The 17,467-nt window shown below is 39.2% G+C and overlaps 1 protein-coding gene across 6 annotated transcripts in view; it reads right to left on the bottom strand.

Annotated features, from left to right (window-relative positions):
• The window catches only part of palld (palladin, cytoskeletal associated protein), a 300,420-nt gene that overhangs the window by 7,141 nt on the left and 275,812 nt on the right, over window positions 1-17,467 (bottom strand). For all 6 annotated transcript variants that reach the window (XM_062982361.1, XM_062982362.1, XM_062982363.1 and 3 more), the window contains 3 exons: window positions 12,988-13,137; window positions 4,826-4,920; window positions 934-1,066 (listed from right to left, as the gene is read on the bottom strand). In XM_062982361.1, coding sequence (XP_062838431.1) covers window positions 934-1,066; window positions 4,826-4,920; window positions 12,988-13,137 — 378 coding nt within the window. The remainder of the gene's footprint in view (window positions 1-933; window positions 1,067-4,825; window positions 4,921-12,987; window positions 13,138-17,467) is intronic.

Raw genomic sequence — 17,467 nt, 5'->3', positions numbered from 1 at the left:
AGTAAACTTGAATCATGTTTTATTCCTCTCCAGACTTTGTTGAAATAGCAGAGGGACAATTGGTTCATGCAGGTAAACCTGCCCTATTCATTTTTGAGACTTTTCTCTAGGCAATTCGCCTAGGCATGTGGAGTCTCCTCAGTTTCGCCCATTGGTGTACTCTTTGCAGTCATTTTTGTATACTCAATTCCACTTGTGAAAAACATTGTGAGCTCTTTTATAAGGAAAAACAGTCTTAGGCACTGTTTCTAGAAATCTATGATTGGAAAACCACTAGAGGGAGCTTGTGTTTTGTGAATGAACTGTCTTTCCAGAACTTCACTGAATGGCTAACTTTTACAAAGTGATTTTCCCATGAAATAACATATAGTGCATCTCTAGTTCCGTAATGGTCCAGAGTCTGGCTTTAAAATGCTACAAATTGAAACTCAACCTGTACATGATCCAACAAGCAATTAATTCAATAGTCAATTTGCAACCCAAGATTTCTTGAATAAGACAAATGTCAAATAAAATAGTGAAATATGCATAAGTTTGCTATTAGGCCATCTTCTACCTAAGAGTTGTGGTGGTGCAATGGGTTAAACTCTTGTGCTGGCTGACCAGCTGACCTGAAGATTGGCGGTTCGAATCCACGAGAGGGGGTGAGCTTCTATCTGTCAGCCCTAACTTACGAGGGCATGAGAGAAGCCTCCCAGCAGGATGGTAACAAATCCGGGCGTCCCCTGTGCAAAGTCTTTATAGACGGTTGATTCTCTCACAGCAGAAGTGACTTGCAGTATGTTCGCTTCTGACACGATTAAAAAAAACTTCTACCTCCCAAAACCTTCGTTATATAATTAACAATAAACAACGCATACCACAATTATACCATCCATTTGAATATCACCTACACTGAGATGTTGAATTAATGTTAAAAGATAAAAAATGTACCTTGCAGTCCATTCTACAAAGTTTTCCTTCTTGAACTATCAGGTCTCCAGGGGCCTGCAGAAAATGAGGTCGGAAGAACCGTTCCTGGGTTGGTTCATTTTCATCTCCACTATCCCTTGATCGAGAACGAGGTCTGTTGAAAACATACCAAGTAAATAAGTCCTGTTCAGATGCAAAGCAGGATATTTATAGGATGGCTCTGAAAGTAAGCTTTTGCCATGCCACAGCTCTACATAAAATTGCCAGACAGTACATAATAAAAGTGGACATACAGTTCCCAATTTAGTTGTGCACATCTCTCATGGTAGACTGGTGTTACCCTGAATGAATTCATAACGTCAGCACAAGGCCACAGACTGAGACTGCAGTTCTCAACTGTCATTTGTTTTGTCTTGCTTATGCTACTTGCCAAAGCTTATAGGACAGGCCTGGAACTTTAGATAGCAATGGGCAATTAGTGGGCTGGGAGGCTGAGATGGACCTCAGGGGACTCCAGGAGTCTGTGTTCCTACATTACAACTCCCTAACATCCTGCTATCTCTTTCTCCTCATTTCTCCCCTGCTCAACCACCTTGGAGAAAGAAGAAAATCAGCTACAGTTAGTAAAGCTCCGGCTGCTTATTGAAAGCATCATCTCTGAGGTCTTCAAAGCAGGCACTGTTGGCAGTGCAGGGGCAAATACTGAAATCATTTATGTTGCAGGTATATATGCAATTTCAGTTGTGCTCCTGTAATATAATCTGCTCTGAAATTCTATTCAGCCAGCAGTAGGAAGTGCTCTGATCCTTACAGGACTGCTGGTCCCTAGCAGTGAAGGCATTCCTTCTTTTTCTGAGAGAAATCGGGAAAGGAGATTATTTTAAGCCATTCCATGAGCATGGATAGTGGTGGTATGTGGATATTTTTCAGCTGAGGATATTTACTTTAAAAATGGGGTGGGGTCCATATTCGTTGGGAGATCATAAAAATAGGGTTTGGGGGGGGTCACACTAGGCTTAACAATAAGAGTGTGGTCTTAGGATGTCATAAGGTAAGGGATCCTATTGATGTAATTTTGAGTGTCCAACTAAGATGCTGATGAACAGTCTGTATCTCTGCTCAGCCATGGAAAACCATTGGATGACCTTGGGCAACCTGGGCCCCCCGGTGGGGCAATGGATTAAACCCTAGTGCTAGCAGGACTGCTGACCCAACTCGGCAGTTCGAATCCGGAGAGCGGGGTGAGCTCCTGTCTGTGAGCTCTAGCTCCCCACGTGGGGACATGAGAGAAGCCTCCTACAGGATGGTAAAACATCAAACATCTGGGTGTCCTTTGGGCAATGTCCTTGCCCACATCCAATTCTCTCAAACCAGAAGTGACTTGCAGTTTCTCAAGTCGTTCCTGACATGGAAAAAAATAAATGTTGGCAACGCATACTCTCTTTGTGTTAGATGAAAGCAAGGGAAAACCCCCTCTGAACAAATTTTGGCAAAAAAATCCCCTGTGATAGGTTCACTTTAGAGCTGCTATGTCGCAAAATCCCATTCTGCTCATGGAACTTCTATTTCCAAACAAAACCTATTTCTTGTAATGTGCTAACACAGTTATTCTCCCCTTAGACAAGAAGACTGATCAACAGTGCTAGAAGTATCTGAGCACTAACACGGCCTCCTAGTCTTCCACGGTTGCCCACCCTGATCTAAATAAAATGGATAACCAGTAATAGGAGAGAGCACATACTATGAGCTATTTTCATTATTGACATTATACCTGAAGTTTCCATTCTAAACCAGAATCCCAAGGTGTACAAGCAAGCATAAGCAGTAGTATATAAGCAAAGATCATTCTGCATAAGAATGGATTTTGCGCAAATTTTCTTCTCCCTCACCTCCTAGCACCTATTTTTCCTGAACGTACATGAATTTCAAACTAGATTTTAAATTGGCCGAAAATGAGCAGGATTAATTCCTACACCCTAAGCAAATTCTTGGCTTTGAAGAGAACATGGCTGGGGGCGATACGGGGGAGAAGAGCTCAATTACAATACCACTGTATAAAACAAGTAAGATGTGAGGAAGCATAAGGCAATTTCTAGATGGCTAGAAGAACATAAATTTAAATTGAAGCTCCCTGTTTATGAGCCACATAAGGTTTGCTCTATTATATACACATTCAAAACTGAGTGCTGACAGAAACTTGAAAATATATGAAGTGCCAGATGTTAGCAACACCATCATGTTCCAATTAATTTCGGATATGTTTCACACATGCACACACACACACACACATGTGCCCTCCAAGAAAACCAGAAAAGCAGTGGAATGATTTAGCTAAACGAATATTTCTCTAGACCAAAAATGTGTCACGTAGCTGTAACCCCACCACCACCCGTCTGCATAATACATTGGGCACCATCCTGCCAAATTTTTCAACTCTATTTGGTTTCAGTGGGAAAGATTTAAGCATATGCTGATTAAAACAATCAAAAATGGAGAGAACTCAAAAATGCTTTGTTCACGCTGGATCATGTTCAGGTCATCCTTCTCTGTTTTTCCACTTTTCCTTTCTTTATCACAACCACTTCCATTTTTCATGTTTGTGATGTTCGAAAACAAGTCAGCCTGAACTTATATGCTTTCATGTTATTTTTATGTTCTTACATTCACTACTTTTATGTTCTTTACTTTCTATAGCAAAGAGGCAGTATTATGGAAAAGCTTTTAATTGAAACCAAACCCAGAGTTTATGGCAAATTCACAGAACATGGACAGATTCAGACTGAGGCATGTGCAGTTAGATTGGTGGAAGCAGCTTTCCTGTCCTACCTTCACTCCATGGTAAACCACTCTGCTGAAAATGCTATACAGTTGATTGGGAACATTAATAAATGGAGTGAACTCTGGTGCAGAGATCTGTCCATAAGAGGCAGATCTGAAATCAGTTCCATGGTTCGCCCCCCCCCCCCCCCCCGCCCCCGCATCTAGGCCTGAACATGCTTTACTTTGACCACACGTAGGTGGGAAGACAGAAAGCATCAGAATGCCTCTTCTAATTAACTCCTGGACAAGATTGCTTAAGGGTATTTCTATTTTATGCAGCAACTGAATTGTATTAATATGTGCTATATTCATTCAACCATGTAAAATGTCTAGGGACTATCCATCTTATTTTATACCTTCTATATTTAGCACATGAATATAAGTAAAACACAGCTGCTGCAGAGGGCTTGGGTATATTTTTTGGCAAAGTGACAGCCAACGAAATACCCCATTTAGCATGGCAGTAATCTGCTGGCTAGGGTTTCTGAAAGTTGTATTTCCGAAAGTAACTCTATTTGGGACTTTCACTTGGGTTCTCCCATTTCTTAAATAATTTGTAATAACATTAGATATAAATATTAATTGTATTTTGTATTAGTCTTTGTTTTTTTTTTTAAAGCCTATCATCTTATAATTTCATCCATTATTTTTATGTTCTTCAACCCCTCCCCCCAATCCCCTATTATTCTAGTTTAATTCTTTTACTCTTGTTATTGTAAGCTATCTGAAGACTCACAAATACACATATACAGGCAGACAAACCTTAAATATTGTAAAAACGGAAAAAGTATTCTTATTTTCAAAAGCAAATAAATAATCTCAATTTCAACAAGACCTTTTACACAATATTCTGTGAGCAATATTCTTTGCTCACAGTCTACAAAAGAGAGAAACTTTTAGGCCCTATCTAAACATATAAGATGAAATAACCAAAACACAAATATTCCTGTTAAGAACTGCTCACTGGGTTAATAATTTTGGCAATCAAAGCAAGAATGATGAGAAATGAAGTGGAATGTTTTTTTCCTGCCAGTAATGGAGCCACAAACATATCTCTACATCTTGAGAAAATATTCATTTATGACAGTGGTACCTTCTGGTGTGAGGCTGGTTAGGTGGTGTTCGGGGACTGCGTCCTCTCTGGTTGACAGCCTGGACCATTAGTCTTCCTGTACAGCTTACTCGGCCCTATCATGGGGGATGGGGTGGGAGTAAGAAAATTACACATTTTAAAAAATCACCCAGAACCGACTGTCAACATTTAATGCTTATTTTAAGAAACAGAATAGACACTAATCAGTCTTCACTGCAATTATATCCATATCCATGACATCATCATTATTCGTATTCTTTATTTATACACTGTCTTTTCTCTCCACCAAGGAGACTCAAAGCAGCTACACTTTTTACAAGTCCCACAGGTCTTTTATTTTGTGGGGGTGGGGGTGGCGATCAGCAGAGATTCCAAAGTATTCAGAGACTCAAGAGAAAGTCAGTGAGCTGCCTACTTAATGAGTATTCTCTGCCTCAGAGTGTGCTGGAAGCCCCTTCCTTGGAAGCTTTTAAACAGAGGATGGGTGGCTATCTGTTGGGCATATTTTGATTGTGCTTTTTCTGCATGGCAGGGGGTTGGACTTGATAGCTCATGTGGTCTCTTCTAATTCTATGATTCTGTTCAAACACAGCATAAGAAAGGGGGCTGGGCTATGGCACAGCTGGTTAGTAGCCAGCTGCAATAAATCATTACTGACCGAGAGGTCATGAGTTCGAACCAGCCCGGTTCGGATTGAGTGCCTGATTAATTTAAAAGAATATAGCCTAGCTTGTTGTTGACCTAAGCAACCTGAAATATAGTTGCATCTATCAAGTAGGAAATTTAGGTACCGCTTATGAGGGGAGGCTAATTTAACTAATTTAGGACATCATAAAAATCATCCAGCAGAGTGCAGAAGAACGAGGAAGTATTCCATCAAGGACTCAGTGTCACAATGGATGATGAAGCAACAGCTCCTCCTGTGGCCAGAATTGAGCATATCCTCATGAAGCCAGAAGCTGGAAAATGTTAAATTGCCTCTGTGTCTCTGTCTCTGTCTATTCTGTATGTCGTATGTCTAATGGCATTGAATGTTTGCCATGTATATGTACATTGCGATTCGCCCTGAGCCCCCTTTGGGGTGAGAAGGGTGGAATATAAATACTGTAAATACATAAATAAATAAAAATAAGAACAGTAATGAGGATGCAGAGCAGTGGTAGCCTTGGAGGCCAGTTTTCCACCTTGGAACTCTCCAGAGGCTTCACAAATGGCCCAAAACAGGAAGGCATAACAGAACAAGAAGTTTGTGATATGCCTATCCCTGGTGTACAACAGTCACTAGTGACATTTCCCAATTTAAGCAAACACTAGGCAAGATAGTCAGAATGGTACTTTTCTTTCACACACTCCTGAGCTGAATCCGCATCACTCACTGGGAGAAGACAAGCTGACCAGTGGCTAATGCTCCTTCCCCTGCTTGTTGACATTGAGGACAGGTAAATAGACACCATAGCATGGAGGTGGCACTAGCAACTGGATCATATTGCTTGTGCACAGACCTAGCAAGTGCCCTAACACCATTACTCCACAACATCAATTGTAGAGGCCATCACAAGAGGGGCTACACCACAGTTTGGAGTTGAACAAAAATGGCTGGGTGTAAACATTACAATAATTAGAAATTGGAAACAGTACCATGCCAAGCATGGGATGATGGAACTGGAGACAACATTGTGTAAAACATACTATTTTTGGATGTTGTCTGCATCTAGTTCTGGCTTCTCTCTTTTTAGATGGACCTTTACTGCACATAACCTGGAACATGAAGGCATATCCTGCTCTCTGGTTTAAATTTAGAATAATGAAAATCTGAATATAGACCAGATGCTTGCAGATAGCCATAGGAAGCTGCAACAAAGATCACCCCAAACGTATGAAGCATACCTACTCAGGAAGCAATCCTGTTGAGTTTTGTGGTACAGTGTTCCCTCACTGGGGCTGGGGTGGTCCTGGGGCTACGTTCCAGGACCACCCGCCATAAGTAAAAATCCGCGAAGTAGGGACACTATATTTATTCTATGTGTGAAGGAGAGCAAACCACAGACCACTTACTACAATGCAGTCTGTACTTTATTTTAGCAGTTACAATATACAGTACACCGGCAGAAAAGAAGAATGGAAGCTAAATAACCTTTTTTTTATTCCCTACCCTTCCCTACCCTCCCCCCTCTCCCTTTATTTCTCCCTCCCCCCTTCCAAAACACTGAAAAAAACAGCAAAACAGCAAAAATACCGCAATAAATGTGTATATTAATATTAATTGAAAACCCGCGAAACAGCGAGGGAGCAAAAAGTGATCCGCGAAGCAGCAAGGGAACACTGTATTCATATCTGGTATGTCTGTGTAGGATTGCAGGGTTTAGAGCAGGCCTGCACAACCTGTGGCCCTCAAGGTGTTTCAGACTTCAACTCCAAGAACTCATTGGACCATTGGAGAAGTTGGCTGGGGGATTATGAGAGGTGGAGGCCCAGACACCTGGAGGGTTACAGGCAGTGCAAGCCTGGTTTAGCACATACAGCAAAGACCAGCAAGAGTTTTTCCCGCCTTATCTGGAGATATCAGGGATTGAAGATGGAACCTTTTGCACGCACTGCATGTGCTCTATGAGCCTTAATCACGTTATTCCTTTAAGCAACAACTTAAAGCAACACTCTTTTAAAATTAAAATCACTCTGCTTTAATTTCTCTCTGGCTAAGGGTCAAATAATACATGATTTATGTATTTCTTTTGGAAAACAACCAAAGAACTTTGGATGTGAATCTGGAAGTTTATTTTATGCAACAAAGAAGTGCATTTACTTGGTTCAACTGTCATTCATATTCTCTCATAATTGTATCATTTCCAAATAAACATAATTATGTCTCCTGGCATTGACGTTGTTCCACTGTGCTTTTATCAGTATATTAGACAAAAAGGGAACCAGTGGATTAATACAAAGGTTTTCACACCAGAATATGTAGATTCCAGCTGTGTTACATCATCATCGAATAAAAATAAGTATGCATTGTAATCCTAAACACTAATGGAAGTATGTTGATAGTCCTCAGAGTTATTACTGATATGTATTGCTGTGACCTATGAATACAAGAAAGTGTTTCAATGAAGGTGGAAGTAAACTGATAATATGTTGACTAACACAGTCTTTTAGAAGAAATTCATAGAAGTGTATACATCTTTCAAAACTTTGCTAATTGTAGAACCTCAAAAGCAAGACAAAACAACACAAATTTTGGCCCCAAAAGTCTGAGTTGGAACAATTTCAACTTAATCATGACTTTATATGGCATTCACTTTTTTCTTTATGAAAGCAGAACAATTTTAGTAATTTTTTTCCTGTTGCAATTCACTGTTTGAGACTTACCTTGAGCAAAATTTGCATGTGTTTATGTTTAAAAATGGCAGAAAATGCTATAATGTTAATTTGTGCAAAGTAAGTCTCAAACTATGAAGATTCTCATCAGTTTAGGGTTCTTCTCCTCAGGTTGACATTCATTTTAAAAATATTTTTCAGCCCCTCCCCTACTCAAATATTAATTCTACCCCTTACACTAAGTATAATTGGCACCTCGAGTTTATGTGCTGCCTTGTCCCCACTCTTCCTCGTAAAGATTCCTCTTCACTTCTGTGTTTAACCAACTCAAGGATGATTAAACTTTAAGCCAAGAATGGAGAAACTCAAGCCTAAATCAACCCCAGTTCATATCCCTACAAAATCACTGTCTGATAGTATCCCAACTTTTGTACAGATTTGTTTTCCATTCTAAAGGGTTGAAACGCTTATCCTAAGGTTTAGTTTCAGGAAAACTGAGACTTAAGCTAAACAAAAGGGTTCGGGCCCAGCCTATTTTGAGGGACTGCATCTCCTTCTATCAGCCTACACAAGTTCTGAGATCATCAGGAGAGGCCCTCCTCTTGGTCCCTCCACCGTCACAAGTACGCTTGGTGGGAACGAGGGGGAGGGCCTTTTCGGTGCGGCTCTGGAACTCCCTCCCCAAAGAGGTACGTTCAGCCCTCTTGTTACTGGCCTTTCGCTCCCAAGTGAAGACCTCCTTATGGAAGCAGGCCTTCCCCGATGACACACATAAGTAGTCACTTTGGTTAGAAAAGGCCTCAAGGCTCATATAGCCAGAGTTATGGAGCACTGATCTGTGCTGCTTGCATTTAATGTGTTAGGATTTAGTGGCCGGCGGTGTAGAGTTTTAAACTGTTAATGATAAATGTGTTTTTATGCTTATTTCTATTTATGTAACTTGGGTCTACATAATGTGTTGATTTATTGTCCATATTGGGAGTCGTAGGAGGAGGTTTTTGTATTATGTACTTGTTTGTGGTCTTATGTATGCCGCTTTGAGTCCCATTTGTGGGAGAAAGGTAGGATAAAGTATTTTTGGCCAATCTAGGTTCGGCAATAAGCCAGTATCACAAACCATGATTTGATCTGACCTTCTTTTAACTCATCATAAGAACTCATCATATGTAAAACTTGGCTTAATATTTTAGCTGGTCCACAAGTTATAATTTAAACTAACCAGCATTTTTCATTTTTAAACTAAAACTAATCTTTGAGGTATTCTAATTAGTTTAAAAATAGAAACAAAGGCTTCTGATATCATGTTTGTGATGAGGGCAGAAGAGGAGCTTGAAAGTTTGCTTATAAAATGGAAAAACACCGAATGAAAACTGACTCCATTTCTTACAGCAAAAGAGTGTGTTGACACAGTTTGGAAAGTACTACTGTGAGATTTATATAAGTAATGTATCTATGTTATCAATTGTATGTAGCTACAAAATTTATCTCTCATCATTTTGTGTTTTTTTTTCTGATACCAAGTCAGGCTCTCTGCCTTTTTTGCGTCTTGCAATAAAAGGCATTGAGAGCTCTGGAGTCTTGGAGAAATGGAACCATTATGGTTGAGTAGCCTAGCAACATTCATAACAGACCACAACACTCTTAGGGAGGATAAGCTGTGCCTTAGCAATAGAGCTCATTATTTCTAAACATAACCCTATTTGCAATTTTTGGGTCTGGCAAGATCTTAGGTGGTACACACCACAGTCTTTCATTCATCAGATTATTGTGTGTATGTATTTATCCTAGGCTGCAGGGATGGGTGAGTGAAAAGTGAGGTGTTAACGGGCATACTTGGGCTGCAATCCCTTACTCTTTTACAGCTGAGGAACTTGTACTGAGTTATACTTCCTTCCAGATAAACACAAATAGGGCTAGTTATAATAAATGTTGGCTTGTTGGCTTGTTCCCAGCCCAGGGTTGGAACAATGTTTGGAAAGGTTAAAGCAGCCATGCTGACTGAGGGATTCTGAAAGCTGTAGTCTTAAAAAGTAACTTTTCTAAGCCTTTCTTCAGCAGGGGTTTGTATTCCCTTAAGGAGTTTTCATCTTAACAAAGAGATGGACTACCCCAATCTCATTCTGCTATTCCCTTTTCTCTTCATCTTCTATCTCTTTCACTTCTCAGAAGTCTCTCTTCTTCCTGTTCCCCAGCTAAACACTGCTGGGAGACGGACAGACTTCTCCTAGAGTTTACAACAGACTGCTTATGGAGAGCTTCAAATTCATCCAATGGCTGTATGCAGTCCTCTGGCCACATACTGCCCACTCCTCTTATAGTCTAACACAGATTATGAGTAACCAACATTATCTCATTGGTGACCAGGTGACAAACTATACGGCTCTGAACCTCTTTCCTCTGAGAAAATTCTATTTCAGTTTTGATATAGTTTTACATCTTGCTTCAGAATTCTTTATCTATATATATAAAGGAGTAATGGTGTCCGTTCCTCCCACTAAACAACAAAACTACAAGCCCCAGAACCTCGAAATTTGGCAACACAGCCCACCATCCTTGCCCCTAGGTTCCGACAACAAAAAGAAAAGAAAAATAAAGTCCTAATTAGAGGGAGAGCAATAATTGTTTTTATCTAATTGCTGCCAGTTAGAAGGCTAAGCTCTGCCCACTTGGTCTCTTAGCAACCCACTCAGCCCAGTGTTAATAAAAGAATAAAAAAATACAAATAATACCATAAAAATAATAAAAAACACTAAAAAATTAATACAATAAAATACTATAATAACAAAATAACTAAAAATAATACAACAAAATAATAAAATATAATAAATAAAAAGATAAGTTACAATAACATTAATTAAAAATACAAACAACGTCAAATAAAAATGCTACAACAATTTTTAACCAATACCACCACCACTTTGCCACAGCAACGCGTGGCCGGGCACAGCTAGTTTATATATAAATTGGCTGGAGGTTTAATCTAAATGACACACGTTAAGAACATTAATATCACCAAGAATAAACTGTACAAGTCACAGTGATAACAGTATAGGTAAAGTTAAAGGTTTCCCTCTGACAGTAAGTCTAGTTATGTCCAACTCTGGGGGTTGGTGCTCATCTCCATATCTAAGCCAAAGAACTAGCATTGTCTGTAGATACCTCCAAAGTCATGTGGCCGGCATGACTTGCATGGAGTGCCACTAACTTCCCGTTGGAGCGGTACCTATTGATCTATTCACATTTGCATGTTTTTGAACTGCTAGGTTGGCTGAAGCTGGGGCTAACAGCAGGAACTCACTCTACTCCCCAGATTCGAACTCCTGACCTTTTGGTCAGAAAATTCAGCAGCTCAGCGGTTTAACCCACTGTACCACCAGACAGTGCTCCATGCAGTCATGCCGGCCACATGACTTTGGTGGTGTCTACGGACAACGCCGGCTCTTCGGCTTAGAAATTGAGCTAAGCACCAACCCCCAGAATCGGTCACGACTGGACTTAACATCAGGGGAAAACCTTTACCTTACCACCGGAGGCTCCAGATAAAAGTATACTATGGCTTAAATCCTATGGGTTTGTCCTAACCAAAGTGCACCCACTGAACCAATTGTTAATAAATAAATTGTAGGTAAATCTAATTGATTAAGTGGCTCTCCTTTTGTCAGGACTAAAACAGAATAAAGGCCACGCTGTGACAAAGCAGAATTGCTTCTTCTGTTGCCTTCTTATGGAATTCTTCCTCTGCACTCCATATCAGGTAGTAAAACATGCCTCATTTCCTATGACTATCACACTTTGTGTGAATGCTCCCCACCCACACCAATCAGAGTTTATGGAAACTCCTTTGAGTGGCTTATAACAGATGGGAAGTTCCACATTGTGGGGGCTGCAAAATCAACAGTGTTCAATCAATTCTTGTGGGACTCCATATAAAAACTCTGCTCAAAGGCATTCAAGAGTAAAGTTTGCATAAGGAAGAAGTGATCACTCAAGCCAGAACACACTCATCTAACTTTTCAAATTCCCACTTACTCCGATGATGAAAATTTTGAAAAAATTGAGAGTTTTGCATACTTTGTAGCATTTGTTTGGTCTTACCCTGTTTCCCCGAAAATAAAACATCCTCTGAAAATATGACCTAGTAGAGGTTTGCTGAATTGCTAAATATAAGGCCTCCCTGAAAGTAAGACCTAGCAAAGTTTTTGTTTGGAAGCATGCCCACCAAACAGAACACCAGAGCATGTAGGATTGGTAAATGTACATACCATAGATTGTTGTACATGGAAATAATGGTAGTAAAAAGACATTCTTGATAGGATTCACAGTTTGTCTGGTTATGCTGGTTTGTGATGACAACTACTGTACAGAATATAATAAATGTTCATTTTTTTGTTCAAATTTTTCTTCATGGAAAAATAAGACAACCCCTGAAAATAAGACCTAGTGCATCTTTGGGTGCAAAAATTAATATAAGACACTGTCTTATTATCAGGGAAACATGGTAGCACAGTATTGTATAATGATATATTTTGTTTTTCTCCTGAACCAACATGAATACTTTTCTGACTATTTATGACCTTTGTTTTTTTTCTATTCAGTATTAACCTAAGGCCAATATAACGGCAGTTGCTCAAAAACAGATCACAGTGAAAAATATTTTTATAATTGCTCACCGGCGGCAATTTGTTCTCAATTTGGCAACATGTAGTGGTCCCACCCAATTGCCTTAAGCATTATTTGCTCCAAAATGACATCGTATACCCATTAAGTTGCCCCAGAGTAAGACTATGAGTCTTTACAAAGATCTGTGCCCAAGAGCATGTTTGCGCTGAAGCCAAGACTTGGTGTACCTGTGGGTTGGCAGCCATGATGGTATAATTCCCATCATCATCCAGGGTGGAGGCTGTAGTGTGGAGAGAGCAGGTCCCATCAGGTTCTCTTTGCATCCTGTAGTGTTCGCTCCTTTTAGAGATTTGCTTCCCATCTTTGAACCAATAAATCTGTATCCAAAAACAAATTACAAGGAATAAAGAAGTGAATCGGGTAATTGGTGCGTAAATTAACAGGTCTCAGTTATCCATAACTGGACAAGTTTCTGTTATGGATAACAATGCTAGGAACCAAAGGCACATTATCCGATATAAAAAAGAGCTATGAGATAATGGCTTTAGTTCTGACCTTTAGATGAAAAAAATCTAGTACAACTTCCCCTTCCTTCTTGCATCAAACAGTTAAAACATCTGCAGCTATTGTTCGTCATCCACTATTGTTTTTCATTGGCTTTCCAATTACTTTCTGCAGTCATTCATTTGTAACATACTAGGGGGGTCTGAATAGAGAGAAGCCTTGTTGGAAAGAGGCCCCCTTTTACTACAAGGAAATGAATGACAAAGTTGTTCCATTGTATGACAGTATCCAAAGAACTGTGAATGGAAGGAGCATAGTTGTTCCTGCTGCTATGCAAACACTTGCAGAATGCCAAGAAAGAGATTGCATGTGTTGCATAGCAGCTCTCACACATCTGTTTGCACTAGTAGAAGAACTTAATTGGAACATGAGCCATTCTCACATTGGATTCCAGGAATAAAATATCTTTCCTGTAGCAGACTATCTTTATTCAAGAAGCACTACGGGTTAAGACAGTCTTACGAATTTGACATATCCAGTTGGAATGAGTCAGTTACTTACAGACATGAGTCAATCAGGGGCAGCTAACACGTCTGAACAAGATTCCCCCACGCTGGAATAAGCTAGGATATTAATCTGGCAAGGCCAGTAATGCTAACCAAGGTGATTAATTAAAACATTCACACTGGCCTCCAACAGACAAGAGTTCTTTCTCCCACCCTGGACCTTCAACAGATATATAAACCTTCTTTGCTTAGTTTTTTCCAATATACTTCACAACCTCTGAGGATGCCTGCCATAGATGTGGGTGAAACGTCAGGAGATAATGCTTCTGGAACATGGCCATACAGCCCGGAAAACACAGAACAACTCTGAGTCAGTTACTTAATGAACTAGAAACCAATTTTGCATGAAATTGATACTAAAAGTAGAATTAGCCTTCAAATTGATATCATTTTTTTTACTTTCTTATACCAAACTCCAGACAATGGGATAAATGGTTAAGAAATGTGTCACCCTTAAAAACCAGATAAGCAGCTCTATTTCTTGACAGTAATCCCCTATGAAACAACCACAGAAACAAAGAACATTGGTTCTTTTAAATTCCTCTCTTTCTCTCCTATTTTGGTACCTTAGGCCATTTTTACTGAATATATTAGCTTGCTTTGCTGCATTTTTTTTCCAGCATCATGTAGCAAATTTTTGTATTTATTTTCAAGTAAGGAGACAACATCAGTGAAATATATGTTGATGCATGCATAGCGAAAACCGAAAGCCAACACCTATCACTTATCTACGTTTCATAGCAATGTTGTTTGAAATCTGAAAACAGAACTTTTCAAAATATGGTCTCAAGAGGACATTTTACACCATAAAGCAAGACTCTGAGTAGCCAAAGCAACTCTTTATGTTTACAGCACATGAAAATCATTACCAAAAATTGGCATGGAATCGCATGTGGCAAGATCTGCTTCTCAGTTTTCATTCCATTTCTCTTGCTTTTAAAGAACATGGGGAGAGTTAGGTATTTACAAGTGAAATCAAAATTTAATAAACCCACTAGAGTGCATGTGCCCCCAACTGTACCCTGTCTGATTTTGGCAATGTAATAATAAATGACCAGACTGGATTGAAAACAAACATGGAATAGTGGGGGAGGAGCAGTAGACAGAACTTGGAAAAATATTTTTAAGAGCTAACACACTCATGCTTACACACACGAGTAATTTCTCATGTATAACTCATAAATAACTACAATATCCTTTGCTGATTGTATGCAATACCACTTCTAAAATGACTGAGGTTTTTATGGCTTAGCCTTCATCTCAGATATCACAACGTGTTACAGATTTTTTTGGGTTCTTTTGGAAAACCAGGAATCTCCAAAGCCTTTTGGAAGTGTGACCCTTTTGGAGATTGGCATTCACGCTATTTGGAATCCTCATAGACTTTTGGAAAGGCATACCTTTTGTAAAGTATGATCCTTCTGAGAAGAGTTAAAAACTTGCTTGAGTCAATTTTCTCCTTAGTGGTAAATATCCAATAATGCAAGGCAATTTAGGCTTCTCAGCTGTTAAACCAGTGATTCTCAACCTGTGGGTCCCCAAATGTTTTGGCCTTCAACTCCCAGAATCTTAACAACTGGTAAACTGGCTAGGATTTCTGGGTGTTGTAGGTCAAAACACCTGGGGTCCCACAGGTTGAGAACCACTGTGCTAGACTGAAACAGTTATCTGAACTGTTAGGAACAAAGATATGCCAATGCATAAAATATATAGCAGATCTTCAGAAGTGTTCTTTCAGTTGCTCAAAAAAAGAAAAAAAATTCTCCCATACAATATATTGTTTTCAAATCATGCTCTCAAGAAACAAAAAAAATAAGTAGTCTTCTTTAAAAGTTAACATAGTTAATTTACTTACAAACTTAATGTATTGGCATACAGGTACATTTCTTATTGGTATAGAGATTAAAGTGAACATTAACTCAATATAAACTGATTACTCACTGCAGCATACTTTACTATACTCAACTGACTTCATATATCAACTGTACTGTATTACTACTGATACAAACTGACTTATACTCTTAAGTGACATCAACCAACTTAACTGACTTCCAACTGACTTTGGATTCTACAATGGAGTCTCATTCTGAACATTCTCAGATCTGGGTCACATGGTCTGTAGTCCCTCCCACAACTTCAAATAACATAGAGTTAAGGTTAAACTGCATACTAATATATACATACCATACAGTAAGCAATCTCAATTATATACATAACAAGTAACTAGTATAGGAGGCTTGTAGAAGGTTGCTATTTCCATCAGGTTCTACCTATAGCATGAACAGTTAAACTCTTCTACTTTAATAAGTGGAGAAATAAAAAAGCTTTCCATACAACTAATAGTGTATCTTGAAAAGTGTGTGTATGGTGAGGGAGCGGGGAGAGGAATGAAGATGAAAATTGTGTATGTACTCAGTCTATAAAAATTTAATATCACTGGAACCAAACATACTTCTCAGCATAATCAGAGGTCACCCTTTCTGCAGAATTACAAACTACTTATACAAGAGTGGAGAATGGGTAGCCATCCAGAGGTTAATGAATAGCACCTCCTTTCAGTCCTTGCTATCCAGCAACATTTGGAAAGCTACATGTTCTCCATTCCTCCCTTTATATATCTGCAAATATGGTTTTGGACAGAGCATGTTGTCATGATCCTACTCCTCCACCATTAATGTTTAGCAGATACACAGATCATACAAACAGTGCTTATAGAGAAGCCTACAGTAGAATCACAGAGATGTTTTTTTATGAATATTTTTTATTACTCCTAAGACTGCTGCTGCTCGTGCCAAGCTACTGTCCAGCTAGGCTAAACCAGGAAGATCTGTATAAAAATGGATGATGTATATTCCTACTTGACTTACTAGTGAATATTCTTACTTATATTCTATGTCATGGCTTTCTCTGTAGATATTGCCACACAACGTTTGTTTGAACTGAGATTACCATCTGCATATTTACTGCTTACAAGTTCTTTGAAATGTTATGAGTAACAAAGAAATGAAGAAAGAAACACTGCTTTAATTTGCAAAGGACTGGGCAGGCCTTGAAAACAATGTTTTCTCCATATATTTATACAAAAACTGCATTTGTTGGATTTCTAGACCGATCTTTTAAGACTTGCAGCCTTGTCCAGTATGAATACTTGGAGAGGGAGGTCAGCTGATCTTAAACTACAGTGTGGGGGATGTACAAGTAAAATTGGTGCTGTAAGTAAGTAGAGCAGTATCAGATACGTGGGTCCAGTTGTCCAAACTGACGTGATACAACAAACAATCCCTAAGAACAATGATGAATATGTCAAATATTCATGAATGAAAAGATTATGCCAGCAAATGACTTAGGAAGATCCTCAATTTGGGTGGAAGCTTATGTGAAAGATGAAAGTGAAAGATCTTTTGAGGAACTAGGACATCAGGAATGATTAAGAGATCTTGTCTATTTCTTCAGGACCTCAACCAAATAGCACTTGAGATAACACTGGCCAACACACATTTTGGTGCCTCAAATGTTTTCCCTGTTTATGAGTATATATGATCTGCTGATTCCAAAAATGGCAGCAGTTTCCCCCTACCAGTTTCAAGTTTTTGAGATACAGAACATATGCCATATACCAGTCTTTAAATGCTCACCC

Source organism: Anolis carolinensis, chromosome 5 (assembly GCF_035594765.1).
Source record: "Anolis carolinensis isolate JA03-04 chromosome 5, rAnoCar3.1.pri, whole genome shotgun sequence".
NCBI classification, from domain to species: Eukaryota; Metazoa; Chordata; class Lepidosauria; order Squamata; family Dactyloidae; genus Anolis; species Anolis carolinensis.
This window is presented reverse-complemented; position numbering and strand designations above follow the sequence as displayed.